The sequence below is a fragment of the Cervus canadensis genome, chromosome 19 (genome assembly GCF_019320065.1).
Source record: "Cervus canadensis isolate Bull #8, Minnesota chromosome 19, ASM1932006v1, whole genome shotgun sequence".
Lineage (NCBI taxonomy): Eukaryota > Metazoa > Chordata > Mammalia > Artiodactyla > Cervidae > Cervus > Cervus canadensis.
The window spans coordinates 27,934,988-27,948,622 of NC_057404.1; the positions used below are offsets into that span (position 1 = coordinate 27,934,988).

The 13,635-nt window shown below is 39.0% G+C and overlaps 1 protein-coding gene across 6 annotated transcripts in view; it reads right to left on the bottom strand.

The window, feature by feature from the left end:
* The window catches only part of ABCG2 (ATP binding cassette subfamily G member 2 (Junior blood group)), a 136,432-nt gene that overhangs the window by 19,472 nt on the left and 103,325 nt on the right, over positions 1-13,635 (bottom strand). For all 6 annotated transcript variants that reach the window (XM_043438607.1, XM_043438604.1, XM_043438605.1 and 3 more), the window contains exons 6-9: positions 12,308-12,465; positions 5,048-5,199; positions 2,930-3,034; positions 1,546-1,796 (exon numbers count right to left, since the gene is read on the bottom strand). In XM_043438607.1, the coding sequence (XP_043294542.1) occupies positions 1,546-1,796; positions 2,930-3,034; positions 5,048-5,199; positions 12,308-12,465 (666 nt within the window). The remainder of the gene's footprint in view (positions 1-1,545; positions 1,797-2,929; positions 3,035-5,047; positions 5,200-12,307; positions 12,466-13,635) is intronic.

Here is a 13,635-nt window from a genome sequence, read left to right on the forward strand (position 1 = left end):
CAGATGTTCAAGCCCCTCATATAAAATGGAGTCATACAGTCAGCCCTCCACATCTGTGAGTTCCTCCAACCTCAGTGGGTGCAGAACTTGTGGATACTGAGGGCTGACCATATGTGACTTGGAAAAGATATTTAGAAACCACATTCAGAAATAAGAGAAATTTCTTTTCCAAATAAAAAAATCTAATGCATAAATCACACTAAATAATCAACACTCTTATATCATTTTACTGTTAAACAATGTTGATAATGAGGTTGACTTTATTTACAGAAGTTGTTCCCAAATGACATCAAATCTACTAAAAGAATTAAAAAGTATCCTTGACTGAAAGTACATAAAACTGTTCATGTTCTGACAAATGCCAAATAACAAGTAAAAAGTGTCTGGAACAGTATGTCTCGAGGGATATAGGCTCTCGAAATTAATATTTAAAAGGCAACAGTACCACAGTGTGAAAATGATGGTATGTATAGTAAGAAATCAGTGATATTTCATTAGAGCCAACAACACGCCATCTTTCAGTACTCAGCAGAAATTCAATGAAAATAAAATCAGCTACTCCAAAAATAACTGGTTAAATTGACTTCCTTAGAAAGGATGAAAAAACAAGGGTTTTGGATGACAGAGGGTTTAAGAATAACAGAAAAATCAAAAGGAGTAATCATCAACAACTATCAATAAAGTCAGGTAAAAGAGAAAAAAACATTAATTCAACTTAATTAAGAGAAGGTGAGTCTGACAGTGAAGAGTCTTATTGAACAGAATTCCAGTCTGCTTGCTACCTTTGTGCTAACTGCACACTGTTTTAGGTATTTAGTACTCTCCTAAGATCAGAATCCCTAAATGAGGAAGGTTGATTAGAAAGGACAGCATCTGTAAACAGGCTCTTTGAGAAAACAGTGAGCAGCCCACTGATTCCAGGGGCATTCAGCTACACCAAGCTGAAGGTGTCCCTGCCACCTGATATAAGATGCAAACCAACCAACCTCTTTCCTTTCCTTCCCTCTTCCCTTCTTCCCTTCCTTTCTCATTTCCTTTCTCCATTTCTCTGCTTAAACTCTCTTCCCAGCCCCTTTTACCATCTGACATGCTATTTATTTCTATATTAATTTATCATCTGTCTCTCCTCATAAGTAAGCTCCCCAAGAGCAGGGATTTTATTTTTGATCATGGCTATATACAAGCTCCAAAATGCAGCACATAATCAACAAGAACTTACTGAATGCATCAGGAAATGAACATGTGCAGCCATCAGAAAACCACAAATGTGGTCAAACATTTTCTTTACTTCACAATTTTTGGAAAAAAAAATTTTTTTTCTACAAAGATTATCCATTACAGCTTGTCTGAACCAAAAAAATTCTGAGTGGGTGATCCAAAAAAACTAAAAACGAAGTCTTTCTAAAAGTAAAAACCTAATTAGGTTTTGCTTGTTTCTATACCCTAAATGGAATGGGGATAAATAAATATAGCGTGGGCAGAAGATAAGCATAATGTCCCCCAAATGAGTATTTTACAGCATAATTAGAGACTCCAGTAGGTTACCTGAGCTATAGAAGCCTGGGGATTACCCAGTAAATTTTTGAATGAACGCTTGGAAATCCATCTGAGCTGATGACAGAAGGAGGTAGCATAAGTGATCTCCTTGTAGGATGAAAGCTTCTTCCTTTTCTGACTCCCTGAGAATTTATCTAATTCAACTTTTGTTTCCTTGAAGAAGGAGGAGTTGACATAAAACTCAGCTAATTTTTCTATGAGTGGAGTATCTTTGTTGGAAGGTTCTTTGGTCTCATTGACTGTGGAATAAAAGCAGATAAAAAAGAAACATTATTAAAAAAAATAACAACAGATTTAATCCACTTTTCTATAACCCCTTTCTTAGATTCTACCCTAACACCTTCATTCTAAAGCTTGAGTATAAAAAAATTATGGGTTCTGTCACTGCTTTACAAGGTAAGAAAACAGACTAAATTGGTCTCCCTCCATAAACTTATGGATACAGCAAATTCACTGACCTTTTCCTAATTATAATATTTGGACCCTAAGTCTTTCAAAATAGACTTCTCAAAATTTGGAGTTATAATTCCTAAAACAAAACAAAACACCTGGTCCTTGCTTTTTGCAATGAATAAATGCAAAAATTACCAACTTTCTTATTTCAAAACACTACACAGTTGGCCCTCTAAATCCACAGACATGGAACCCAGGGATATAGAGGGCCTATGGGATTTGAGCATCCTTGGATTCTAGTATCTACAGGGCATGGGAGGAGGGGGTTCTGAAACCAATCCTCCATGGAAACCAAGGGACTACTCTGTAAACAATGGGCACTTCTTTTAAAATGGGAACTCCTGTTAGAATTGACATTGTCCTATCAGTGCTCATTTACAGATTAAATAAATAGCACTCCCACAGATGAAAAAAAATCTGCGTTGACTGATGCTATTAGATTGAACATTTGTGTGTCCGCAAAATTCATAGGCTGAAACCCAATCCCCAGTGTGATGGTATTTGAATGGAACGACTTTGAGGGATGATTAGGTCATGAGGCTGGAGCCCTCAGGAGGTGGGATTAGTGCCCTTATGAAATAAGCCCCAGAGAGCTCCCTCCCCACTCCCACCACCTGAAGAAGCTATAATATGGTCACCCATCTATGAACTAGGAAGCAGGTCCTCAACAGACACTGAATCTGCTGGTGCCTTGATCCTGGACTTGCTGTCTCCAGAACTGAAAGAAGAAAATGTCTATTGTTTAAACCATCTGGCCTATGGTATTTTTGTTGCAGCAGCCAAACAAACTAGTACAACCAGTATCAGGAGATAACACTGTTATAAATTCACACAGCCATGGTTTAACAAGCTACCACATTGCTAAACTTCAGCCAACTCAATTAGAAAATAATCTGTGATTCTCAACAGATTTGCTTACCTTCATCACCTGTGTCTTCTCTATTTAACACCACAGCAGAAGAGTCTCCATTAATGATGTCCAAGAAGAAGTCTGCAGGGTTATTATAGGGCTCACAGTGGAAACCTGCAAAAGAAGGTAATTCAGGTACACAAAATTGGTAGTGCTGGTAAATACAGACTGTTTTAGAGAGTGAGGGAGGTGCTGCTAGGGAAGACAGAATCTAATAATTTCTCCCTCATTTTCCTTCTCTCTTCTCGCCTCATTAATTCATATTTTCCTTTTATATATTTAATCACACACTATTTCAACAATTTTCTGACTCTGCACAAAACAACATACTCCAAACCAACCTTGGACTATTAGAAAGTCTTACATTAGAGCTTGGTCCTTACCCATCATAATTCATGAGACCTGAAATAGCTAGCAATATGCTGTGGTGCTTAATCAGAACTTCTTCAAAAATCTAGACATGGGTCTAAGAAAAAAAAAAACACATTGAGATAAAAAGCCATGGAACGACTAGTGTTCTTTAAAGCAAGACAACAAGCAAAGCCAGCTAAGGCACAGAAGGACTGTGTTGGCGAGAGGCCTGGGGCATGTTCTGCTCTTCAGGTTCACTTAGAGACTGCTAGAATGCTAGTACCAACTTCAGCAATGATTATTTCTGCCCCTACTAAATGCAGGTCCAAATGGTTATTTATCATGCTATTATAATTCCAATATAGAGAACAAATCACCAGACCAACATTTTCAAGAGAAGGTAGTGGCACAGCACAGCTGAATGCTTACCTTGACCTCTCGTGGCGCTGTAACAGGGAAGAACAAATCTGACTCCATACTGGATCTGTTTCTTTTACTTTAACCTTTGCATTCGATTGCTTTTGCTACAAGTTAAGAATGTTGCCTGTAGCCTTAAATATATGGGACAGCCCATTCTCCAGGGTCTGATCTCTAAAGGTGTAACACTTTCCCATTCATATAGAGATAAAAAGTTGTAGAACAAAGAAAAACATTTGTCTTGTTGGAGGTTTATAGGAACACCATGACCAGACAGACACAGGCAGATGCAAGAACAAAGGATTCCAATACCAACAAGTTTGCAGCAATCAACCACACCCCCTTTCCTTTTAGTATAAAAGAGGCCTGATTTATAATATGGGTAAGATCGTTCTTTGGGATGCTAACTCATCATCTTCTTGATCTGCTAGCTTTCTGAATAAAGTCATTGTCACTTGACCCAGCAAATTATCTCTTGATTTATTGGCCTGTTGTGCAGCAAGCAGTATGAGCTTAGACTCAGTAACAACATGATCATCTGAATTCAGCTTTGCCTGTAGTCTGACCCTTAGGTTCATCTCCCCAAAACTCTTGACCCATGTAGGCTTATGATAGAGATTAAACAAAGACATTTTAAATTATGGCTGGCAAATATTTTAAACTATATTTGAGGTCATGGAGCATCACCTATAATCATATCCAAGTACCTCTAAAACAAAGTAGACTGCATGAGTCATTTTAAAAATTATATATTTCCAATTTAAACAGGCAGTCCAGAACCATCATAAATGTTGGCCCATTGAAGTCAGACTTATGACTAGCCATTGTATTGACAGGTAAGTTCCATACATGCTAAATCCACAACCTAATATCACTAGAAAATTAAATATACTAACATCTCCATGAACCCTCACCAAGGAAAACCAATATCCCATGGATAAGCCTTAATCTGTATTAGCTAAGAAGACAAATAACTTAGGGACATTAGATCTTTCCAAAAATATCCATGTGATGGATAACTGGCCATGAGATCAATACATTTATTGAACTGTTAGGGAAAGGTCACCAGAACTGAGGACAAGAGATATAGCCCCGTTAGAAATGCACACACACACACAAAACGTATATGTGCATGTGCATGTACACAAACAGGACAAAAAAGAGTCATAAATAACAAACTGGCACTGCAAAGTAAAGAAAAATTCTAGCACCAAACTAACCGAAGATGTTTCGGAGCAGTGGAAACTGTGATACATGTATATCTACTCAAAGATCAAACAGCACTCCAAGTGACCCCTTTGTTCTCTTTTAGGATACTATTAGTGAAGGATCTTAACAGCACAAAAAAGTCAACCATACCAATGGATTGAAAGTAATCCAAGGCCTCCTGAGCAGGCCCGTGGAACATCAGTCTTCCTGCGGCCAACAAGGTGAGGCTATCAAACAACTTGAAGATGGAATAACGAGGCTGATGAATGGAGAAGATGATTGTCCGTCCTTGTTTAGACATCCTAAATTAATAGTGAGAAGATAACAATGAGTCATTAAACATCTGAAACTTATATTTCTTGGTACCATACTTTATTACTCCTGCCTTTAGATCATTTATTCCTCATTCAACTTGATTTTCTCTTACTAACTTCTCATCTCATATAATCATCTCTATCTGATATTTAGGGAATCTAAACTCAATGTTTTCAAGAAACTAGAGTTTCTAAAGTGTTTTCCACGGGCAATCTAGAATCAACCAGAATATTAATTAAAAATGTATATTCTTGGACAGTCTACTCAGACCTGCTGGGTCCAGGGAAGCATATTTTAACAAGCACCCAGGTAATTTGTAAGTACACTCAAGTTTGAAAACTTATTTGAACTAAATCTTAAAACAATGGTCATATGTCCCATCCTTATTGATCATTTATTTAAGTCTTCTGGCTCTTTCAGAACTAGTTTTCAATTCTCTGCCTTAATGATACAATTAACATTACTGAGTACTGACTATATCTTTGTTTTTATAGATGACCTCATCTAAATTCTCATAATATTGTTACAAAACAGTACCAATAATTTTACCTTTATATAACAGATAAGGCTCAGAGAACTAAGCAACAGCTCAAAGCATCACAGTGAGAAGGGGCAGGGCTGGGATTTGATCCCTGATCTAATACCATGGCCAAAAGATAGTAACTCCTATCTTCATACAGGAGCTACTACTTATGGATAGAAGAAAGAAAAGCCAAAATCACCACTCAAAAACTATTATTGAAAACAATAAACTACTATTATTAGTGGCAGTAAGAGAAGAATCACATCAATTTAAACATTTTCTGAGTACTATATGCTAGCCATAGATACAAGTTTGTTCTACCTCAAAAAGACCAATCATTTTGATACAAGGAGGAATAAAAGTAGCTGAAGGTGACTTGTAAGCCAAATAGGAGACTATAACCCATCTGAAGATGATGTAAGTAGTGTATCAGAGGGACTGACAGGGAGAGAAAGTGGAGGAAGACAACAAACAAAATGTGCCATAACAAGATCTACTCCAAAAACTGCAAGTAGTTCAGTGTCATTGCACAGCTGAGGTATATGTGTAGAGGCAGGGACTGGAGACTGCAAAAACGACAGCAACAAAAAACAGGCCCATGATGAATCCTGTCACTCTGAGTTGGCTCATTAGTCAGTAGACAGTAAGGAGTCAGTAAAGGAGTGGCAGCAGGGAAGTGGACTGGTGTGAGAACTCTGTTCTCCATGTGTGGTCTGAGGTATCAGTATCAGTATCCCCTATTAGAAATGGAGAACCTTGGCCTCCCATTCAGAGATCTAGAATAAGAATCTGCATTTTAATAAGACCCCACGTGATTAGGATACACAGTGGAACTCTAGACAAATGAGGTTAAAGCTCTCCAATGTGAGGAAAGATGCTTGTGAGCTAACTAGTTCAAAACATAATGAAGCATAACACAGTATGATATTCTATGTCAAGTCATCATTGCAAAAAGAAAAAAAAAGCAAAATGGCTGTCTGAGGAGGCCTTACAAATAGCTGTGAAAAAAAGAGAAGCAGAAAGCAAAGGAGAAAAGGAAAGATACACCCATTTGAATGCAGAGTTCCAAAGAATAGCAAAGAGAGATAAGAAAGCCTTCCTCAGTGATCAGTGCAAAGAAATAGAGGAAACAATAGAATGGGAAAGACTAGAGATCTCGTCAAGAAAATTAGAGATACCAAGGGAACATTTCATGCAAAGATGGGCTTAATAAAGGACAGAAATGGTATAGACCTAACAGAAGCAGAAGATATTAAGAAGAGGTGGCAAGAATACACAGAAGAACTGTACAAAAAAGATCTTCACGACCCAGATAATCACAATAGTGTGATCACTCACCTAGAGCCAGACATCCTGGAATGTGAAGTCAAGTCGGCCTTAGAAAGCATCACTACAAACAAAGCTAGTGGAGGTGATGGAATTCCAGTTGAGCTCTTTCAAATCCTGAAAGATGATGCTGTGAAAGTGCTGCACTCAATATGCCAGCAAATTTGGAAAACTCAGCAGTGGCCACAGGACTGGAAAAGGTCAGTTTCATTCCAATCCCAAAGAAAGGCAATGCCAAAGAATGCTCAAACTACCTCACAATTGCACTCATCTCACATGGTAGGAAAGTAATGCTCAAAATTTTCTAAGCCTGGCTTCAGCAATACGTGAACTGTGAACTTCCAGATGTTCAAGCTGGTTTTAGAAAAGGCAGAGGAACCAGATCAAATTGCCAACATCCGATGGATCACTGAAAAAGCAAGAGAGTTCCAGAAAAACATCTATTTCTGCTTGAGAGTCTTGGACTTCAAAGAGATCCAACCAGTCCATCCTAAGGGAGATCAGTCCTGAGTGTTCATTAGACGACATGATGTTGAAGCTGAAACTCCAATACTTTGGCCATCTGATGTGAAGAGCTGACTCATGATGTTGAAGCTGAAACTCCAATACTTTGGCCATCTGATGTGAAGAGCTGACTCATTGGAAAAGATCCTGTTGCTGGGAAAGATTGAAGATGTCAGGGAATGTTTAACAGGATTCCTGTGTGCTGTTTCCTATCTCTCTTGAGCCCTCTGTTCCTTATTAGTCTCTGTCAGGGGCAAGAGGATCAGGCAAGCCGCTCCCAGGAGGGAGATCAAAAAGATGGGATGCTTGCATAGGATTCCTTCATTAGCTTTTCCATTTGGTGAAAGGAATTATATACAACCCTCTTTTGAAATGGATTGCCTTTTGGCCTTGTGGCCTCTATTGCTCCTTGCTTCCTTGGTAACTTGTAAAGTCTGGTCTCTTAATCTTTATCTGAAGAAGCTACCTTGCATTATGGTATATATACTCACACAGAATTCAATAAAGCATCCTTGCTCCATCAGAGACTTGGGTCTCTGTGTCCTCCTTTCTCTCTCTCTCTCTCTCTCTCTCTCTCTCTCTCTGTCTCTCTCTCTCTCTATTTCTGGCTGATTCGCCAGAGTGCGAAGGCCGGCTTTGTAACCCAGGGAATATTAGCCTCTTTCCTTCTTTCACTTTCTTATGTCGACTCCGGACCACCAGATTCTGGTCCAACAGAAGGCAGGAGGAGAAGGGGACAACAGAGGATGAGATGGTTGGATGGCATGACCGACTCAATGGGCATGAGTCTGAGTAAACTCTGGGAGTTGGTGACGGACAGGGAGGCCTGGCGAGCTGCAGTCCATGAGGTCGCAAAGAGTTGGATATGACTGAGCGACTGAACTGAACTGAAGTCATCATACTCTAATGAACACTGTTAATATAATTAATTACAGATAATAAAACTATCATGGATGTATTTTGCAGCTGATCCTGAATCCCAGACCTGTTACTTGACATCTTCACTTATATGTGTAATTGATATCTCAAACTTAAAACGTCTAAAATCTTAGACATTTCTATCTTCCCGTTCCTTCTTACTCTAGCATAGGGGCTTGCTTACAAGGGCATGGACATCAGAAGAAGCAAGGTAGGGTTTTCCCTGGTAGTCCAGTGCTTAAGAATCCACATGCCCAAGCATGGGACATTGAGTTCGATCCCTGCTCCAGAAAGACCCCACATGCTGAGGGGCACCTAAGCCCATGTGCCACAGTTACTGAACCGGTGCTCTAGAGCCCATACTCCACAATGAGAAGCCACCTCAATGAGAAGCCTGTGCACTGCAACGAAGTGTAGCCCCCACTTGCTGCAACTAGAGAAATTCCCCATGTACAGGAACAAAGACCCAACATGCCCCCTCCAAATATATATATATATATATATATATATATAAAATAAAGAAATAAAACTTTTAAAAAAAGATAGATAATGATAAGGAGGGGATGCCATATAAAGATGGTATGTCCAACAGGTTTTTAAAAATGGGGAGTAGTGGTAATTGTCCCAGAGGTGGTGAGCATAGGGAACCACCAGAGTGACTGGGAAACTGATTAAATTGAACAATTAAGTTAGTTTACTGAGGAAGAAAGGAAACATACTGAGATAATGGGAGCCAAGTTTCACATTGTCTGAAAAGTCATTTAAAAACACAGAAAGGTGGAAGGCTAAAAAGAGCACTCAAGTGTTAGATCAGGATTAGAAATTATATAAATCCACTTTTTTAAAAAAAATATGTACACACTAATAGCACAATAGCACACTAATAGCACAATACAAATATGCTTATACATGTAAGTTCTATTCAAACTATTACACACATATATATAACATATTTATAGTAAATATATTTCCAAATAAAATACACATATGTATTTCTATGTTATATACACATACATACACATACACATTTCCTAGGCCTGTCTGCTAAGTGGATCTAGAAGCAATGACACTCCCATAGCAGTGAGCACACCAAGTAATCAGATCTTGGTTTTCAAATCATAGCTAAACTGGGAGGAACCAGGACTCCATGAAGAAGCATCTGATACAGGAAAAGTACACGATGAGCCTGGAACATCTTGCTGACCATAAGGTAAAGAAATGCTTAAAGAATGACAGGGACATGTAAAAACGACACAAAAGGCAGACTGAGGAGGCTTCCACTGGCCAAATCAGGTGAATTTTGTCATGAAAATAAAGAAGAGGGACTTCCCTGGTGGTCCAGTGGCTAAGACTCCGTGCTCCCAATGCTGGGGGCCTGGGTTCAACCCCGGGTCAGGGAACTAGATCCCACATGTCACAACCAACAGTTTGATTGCTGCAATGAAGACTTGACACATCAAATAAATAAATAAATAAATATTTAAAAAAAAAAAAAAAAAAAGAAAATAAAGAAGAATAACAGATTATAACCCACTTAATAAAAGGAGAAAATGAGTAAACATATGAACAGAGAAGGAAGAAAGTTTCTTTACAGTAAAAGACCAACGAATACATGTTGAATGAATGATGTAAAAAGAAAATCACCACTTGGTTACCCTCATACTCATAGCTGACAGAGGCAGTTTGTGAATATAGGCTAAAACTGGTGCATGGAAGATTTGATGAGGAACAGGATACTGGTCTAATATCTGATTATCTCCCCTAATAAAATACTAATCAATTACAAAGGGAAAATAGTTATTTCATAGCAGACAAAGTGAGCAGATACCAACATGACCAGCTGATGAAAGGTTAACATCATCCATGATGGGAGAAGTCAAAATCACACAGCCTGATGTTATCACTGAGAATACAGCATCATTTCTGCAGCATCCCTGCCAAGAATTCATGGCATGAGTCTGATCATGAGGAAACACTGGATGCATACAACTTGAGGGTCGCCCTATGAAATGTACTCTCGAATATGTGTGAGGATGTGAGAGGCAGGGAAAGAATAAAGAACTGTTCAGGATTAGAAAAGACCAAAAAAAAAGGGGGGGGGGCGCTGCTTCTGGAGATAATCCTGAGCCAGAAAGGAACAAAAAATACACTTCTGGGGCAGCTCGGAAAGTATGACTGGAGTTCATGGGCTGGATGGTGTGGCTGGGAGGTGTTTAAGGTGGTAACGTAGTACTTGGTACTACTCTTGTAACTGTTCTGTGAGGTTGAAACTTTTTAAAAGTTAATTTTAAAAAAGATGTCCAAAACTTTTGAAATTTCTCCTATAACCATGATTCTCCTCCCATCTTCTTCGTAAAAGTTAAATGACATTCTTTTTTTTAATGAATTTATTTTTACTTGAAGTACAATTGCTTTACAATATTGTATTGGCTTCTAACAAACATCAACATGAATCAGTCATAGGTATACCTATGTCCCTCCCTTTAAACCTCCCTCCCCATCACACCCCTCTAGGTTGTTACAGAGCCCCAGTTGAGTTCCCTGAATCATATAGCAAATTTCCATTGTCTACCTAGTTTACATATGGCAGTGTATATGTTTCCATGTTACTCTCTTCATACATCCCACCCTCTCCTTCCATCTCCATGTCCATGTAAATGACATTCTTTACTCCATTCTCCCATTTTTCAGGCCCCAAATCTCAGAAGTTATTCTCTCAATAATCACATCCCACATCCAGTTCTAACCTAATCCTGCTGATTCTATTTGGAAAACAGATAGAACCCACTCACTTCTTCCCCTCTTACCACTACCATCCTAGTCAAAGCCAGCATCATACCTCAACTGTGTTAATACAAACAGCCTCCTGACTGGATTCCTCCCACTCACCCCTGACCAATTATACAGCCTTTTCTCTACAGAACTGCCAGTCCTCGGTTCCCACATCACCCAGACATTAAAAGCCATAGTTCTTAGAGTGGCCTGTAGTCTATATAATCTGCCAACCACTCAATCCCATCTCATATCCTTTTCTAACTGTTATAAACTGAATTGTGTGTCCTCAAAATTCATGTTGAGGTCCTGACCCCTAGCACCTCAGAATATAACTGTATTTGGAGAGAGGCTCTTTACTATAAACAGGCAATTATGATAAATAAGGTCATGTGAGTGTCATCATTCAATCAGGACCAGTGTCCTCATAAGAAGAGGAGATTAGGACATGGATACACGGAGAGAAGATGAAGTAAAAACACAGAGAGAAGACTGCTATCTACAAGCTGAGGAGAGGGACCTCAGAAGAAACAATTCTGCTGAATGCCTGATCTTGGACATCTAGACTCCAAAAACGTGAAGAACTAAATTTCTACGTTAAGCCATCCAGTCTGTTATACTACGCTAAGGTACCCTGAGCAAAGTAATCAATAAGTAACACCCACCCCCCTCCACAGCTTACTGGATTCCAAACACAGGAAGCACACTCTGCCTCAGGGCCACTGGCTGTCCCTTCCACTAGAACTCTCTACTCCCATATATCCAGGTCTTGTTCACTTGCTCCCAGCTCAAGACCTCTTTGAGGTCTTCCCTGATCATTCTATATATAACACAGTATCTCTATTCCACCATAGCCATATTTTGCTACATTTGCAGCCTGCCTCATTTTTCATAGAACACTTACATTTGTTAACTGACTTTCCCTGCAACCAAGGAAGACATTTCTGTCTGTTGTGCTTACTGATGTATCCCTTGCACCAAGAATAATACCTGGTACATACAGGTGACCACCCAGTGGATGAGTGAAAGAATAATGTTCTCATAGCATTTACCTCTTCAGGAGCAAAAGGACAGCATTTGCTGTGCTTGAATCTAAGCCAGTTGTGGGCTCATCCAGGAACAAGATGGATGGATCAGTAATAAGCTCCATTGCAATACTAGTCCTTTTTCTTTCTCCTCCAGACACACCACGGGTAAACTGAGTTCCAACCTAAAACACAAGTATTAGTATTACCAATAACATCCTCAGCCACTGTCATTTATTGAGCTCCTAAAATGTTCCAGTCCTATAAGAGGTACTTCATCGCATCATCCTTGTTTATTCGGAATAGCAAATAAAAACTATATGGGAGAAGAGGTAGGCTTCTCTTTAACTTGAAGAGTAAACTGAGGTTTAGGTCAGAACTGGTAAGATATGAAACCTATGCTTTATATGTTTCTTATCAAGCCAAACATTTAGTTTTAAGACAGTTAAGCTACAACACTGAAAGATTTGGTCTGAAATCACAGACCAAAAAGGGAGATGAAGATAGGAGCAGAGAAGCTGAAAGCATCTATAATTGTTAGTCTTCTTACAGCCTTCTGACCACACCCCCCCACCACCCCATCCCAAAGAAAGTCATCAGTGTGTCTTGGTAGCTAGGAAAGTTTACCTTCTATTATACCACATTAGCACCTCTTAAATCATCGTAAGTCTTCCCAAATTGAGCCCTCCTGTACCTTAACTTACGAAAGAAGTCCTGACTCATATTCTACAGGGCAACTGGATGAGTAGACTATTCTATAGGGCTATTCTATATGGGAAGGTAGACTATTCTACAGGGCAATTGGCTGGGTCTTTTCAACCAGTCAGCATTACTGTGTGGTGGGGGACCAGGAAGGTTTTGGGGGAGAAAGGAAGTAGGAAATAATTCTTATATTAATAGTCATCAATAACCTTTTGTAAAAGATGTAGAGCCAGCATGACTAAGCACAGGCAACAGAGTATACAGGTTAGATCTAAAGGAATAGATTTAATATGAAGTCAGGTTAAATCATATTATCACTTCAATTCTTATGAGTCTTCAAAAAGATGATAATCAAGTGCTACTCATGCCTGTGATTGGATCCTCTAACAACTGACCTGTAACAGACATTTTGGAGACAAATGAGGAAATGTGAATGAATATGGTTTATAGCCCATACAGGATAGCCCATTCTCAAGGATCTGACCTTTAAAGATCAGAATGATTAGATTTTTCCATTCATAACAGAGAAAAACATTTGTCTTGTTAGAGGTTTATAGGAACATTGTGACCAGATCCACATGAACAGCTGCAAGAACAAAAGATTCCGACATTAAGAAGTTTGCAACAACCAATCACACCCTCTTCCTCTTTTA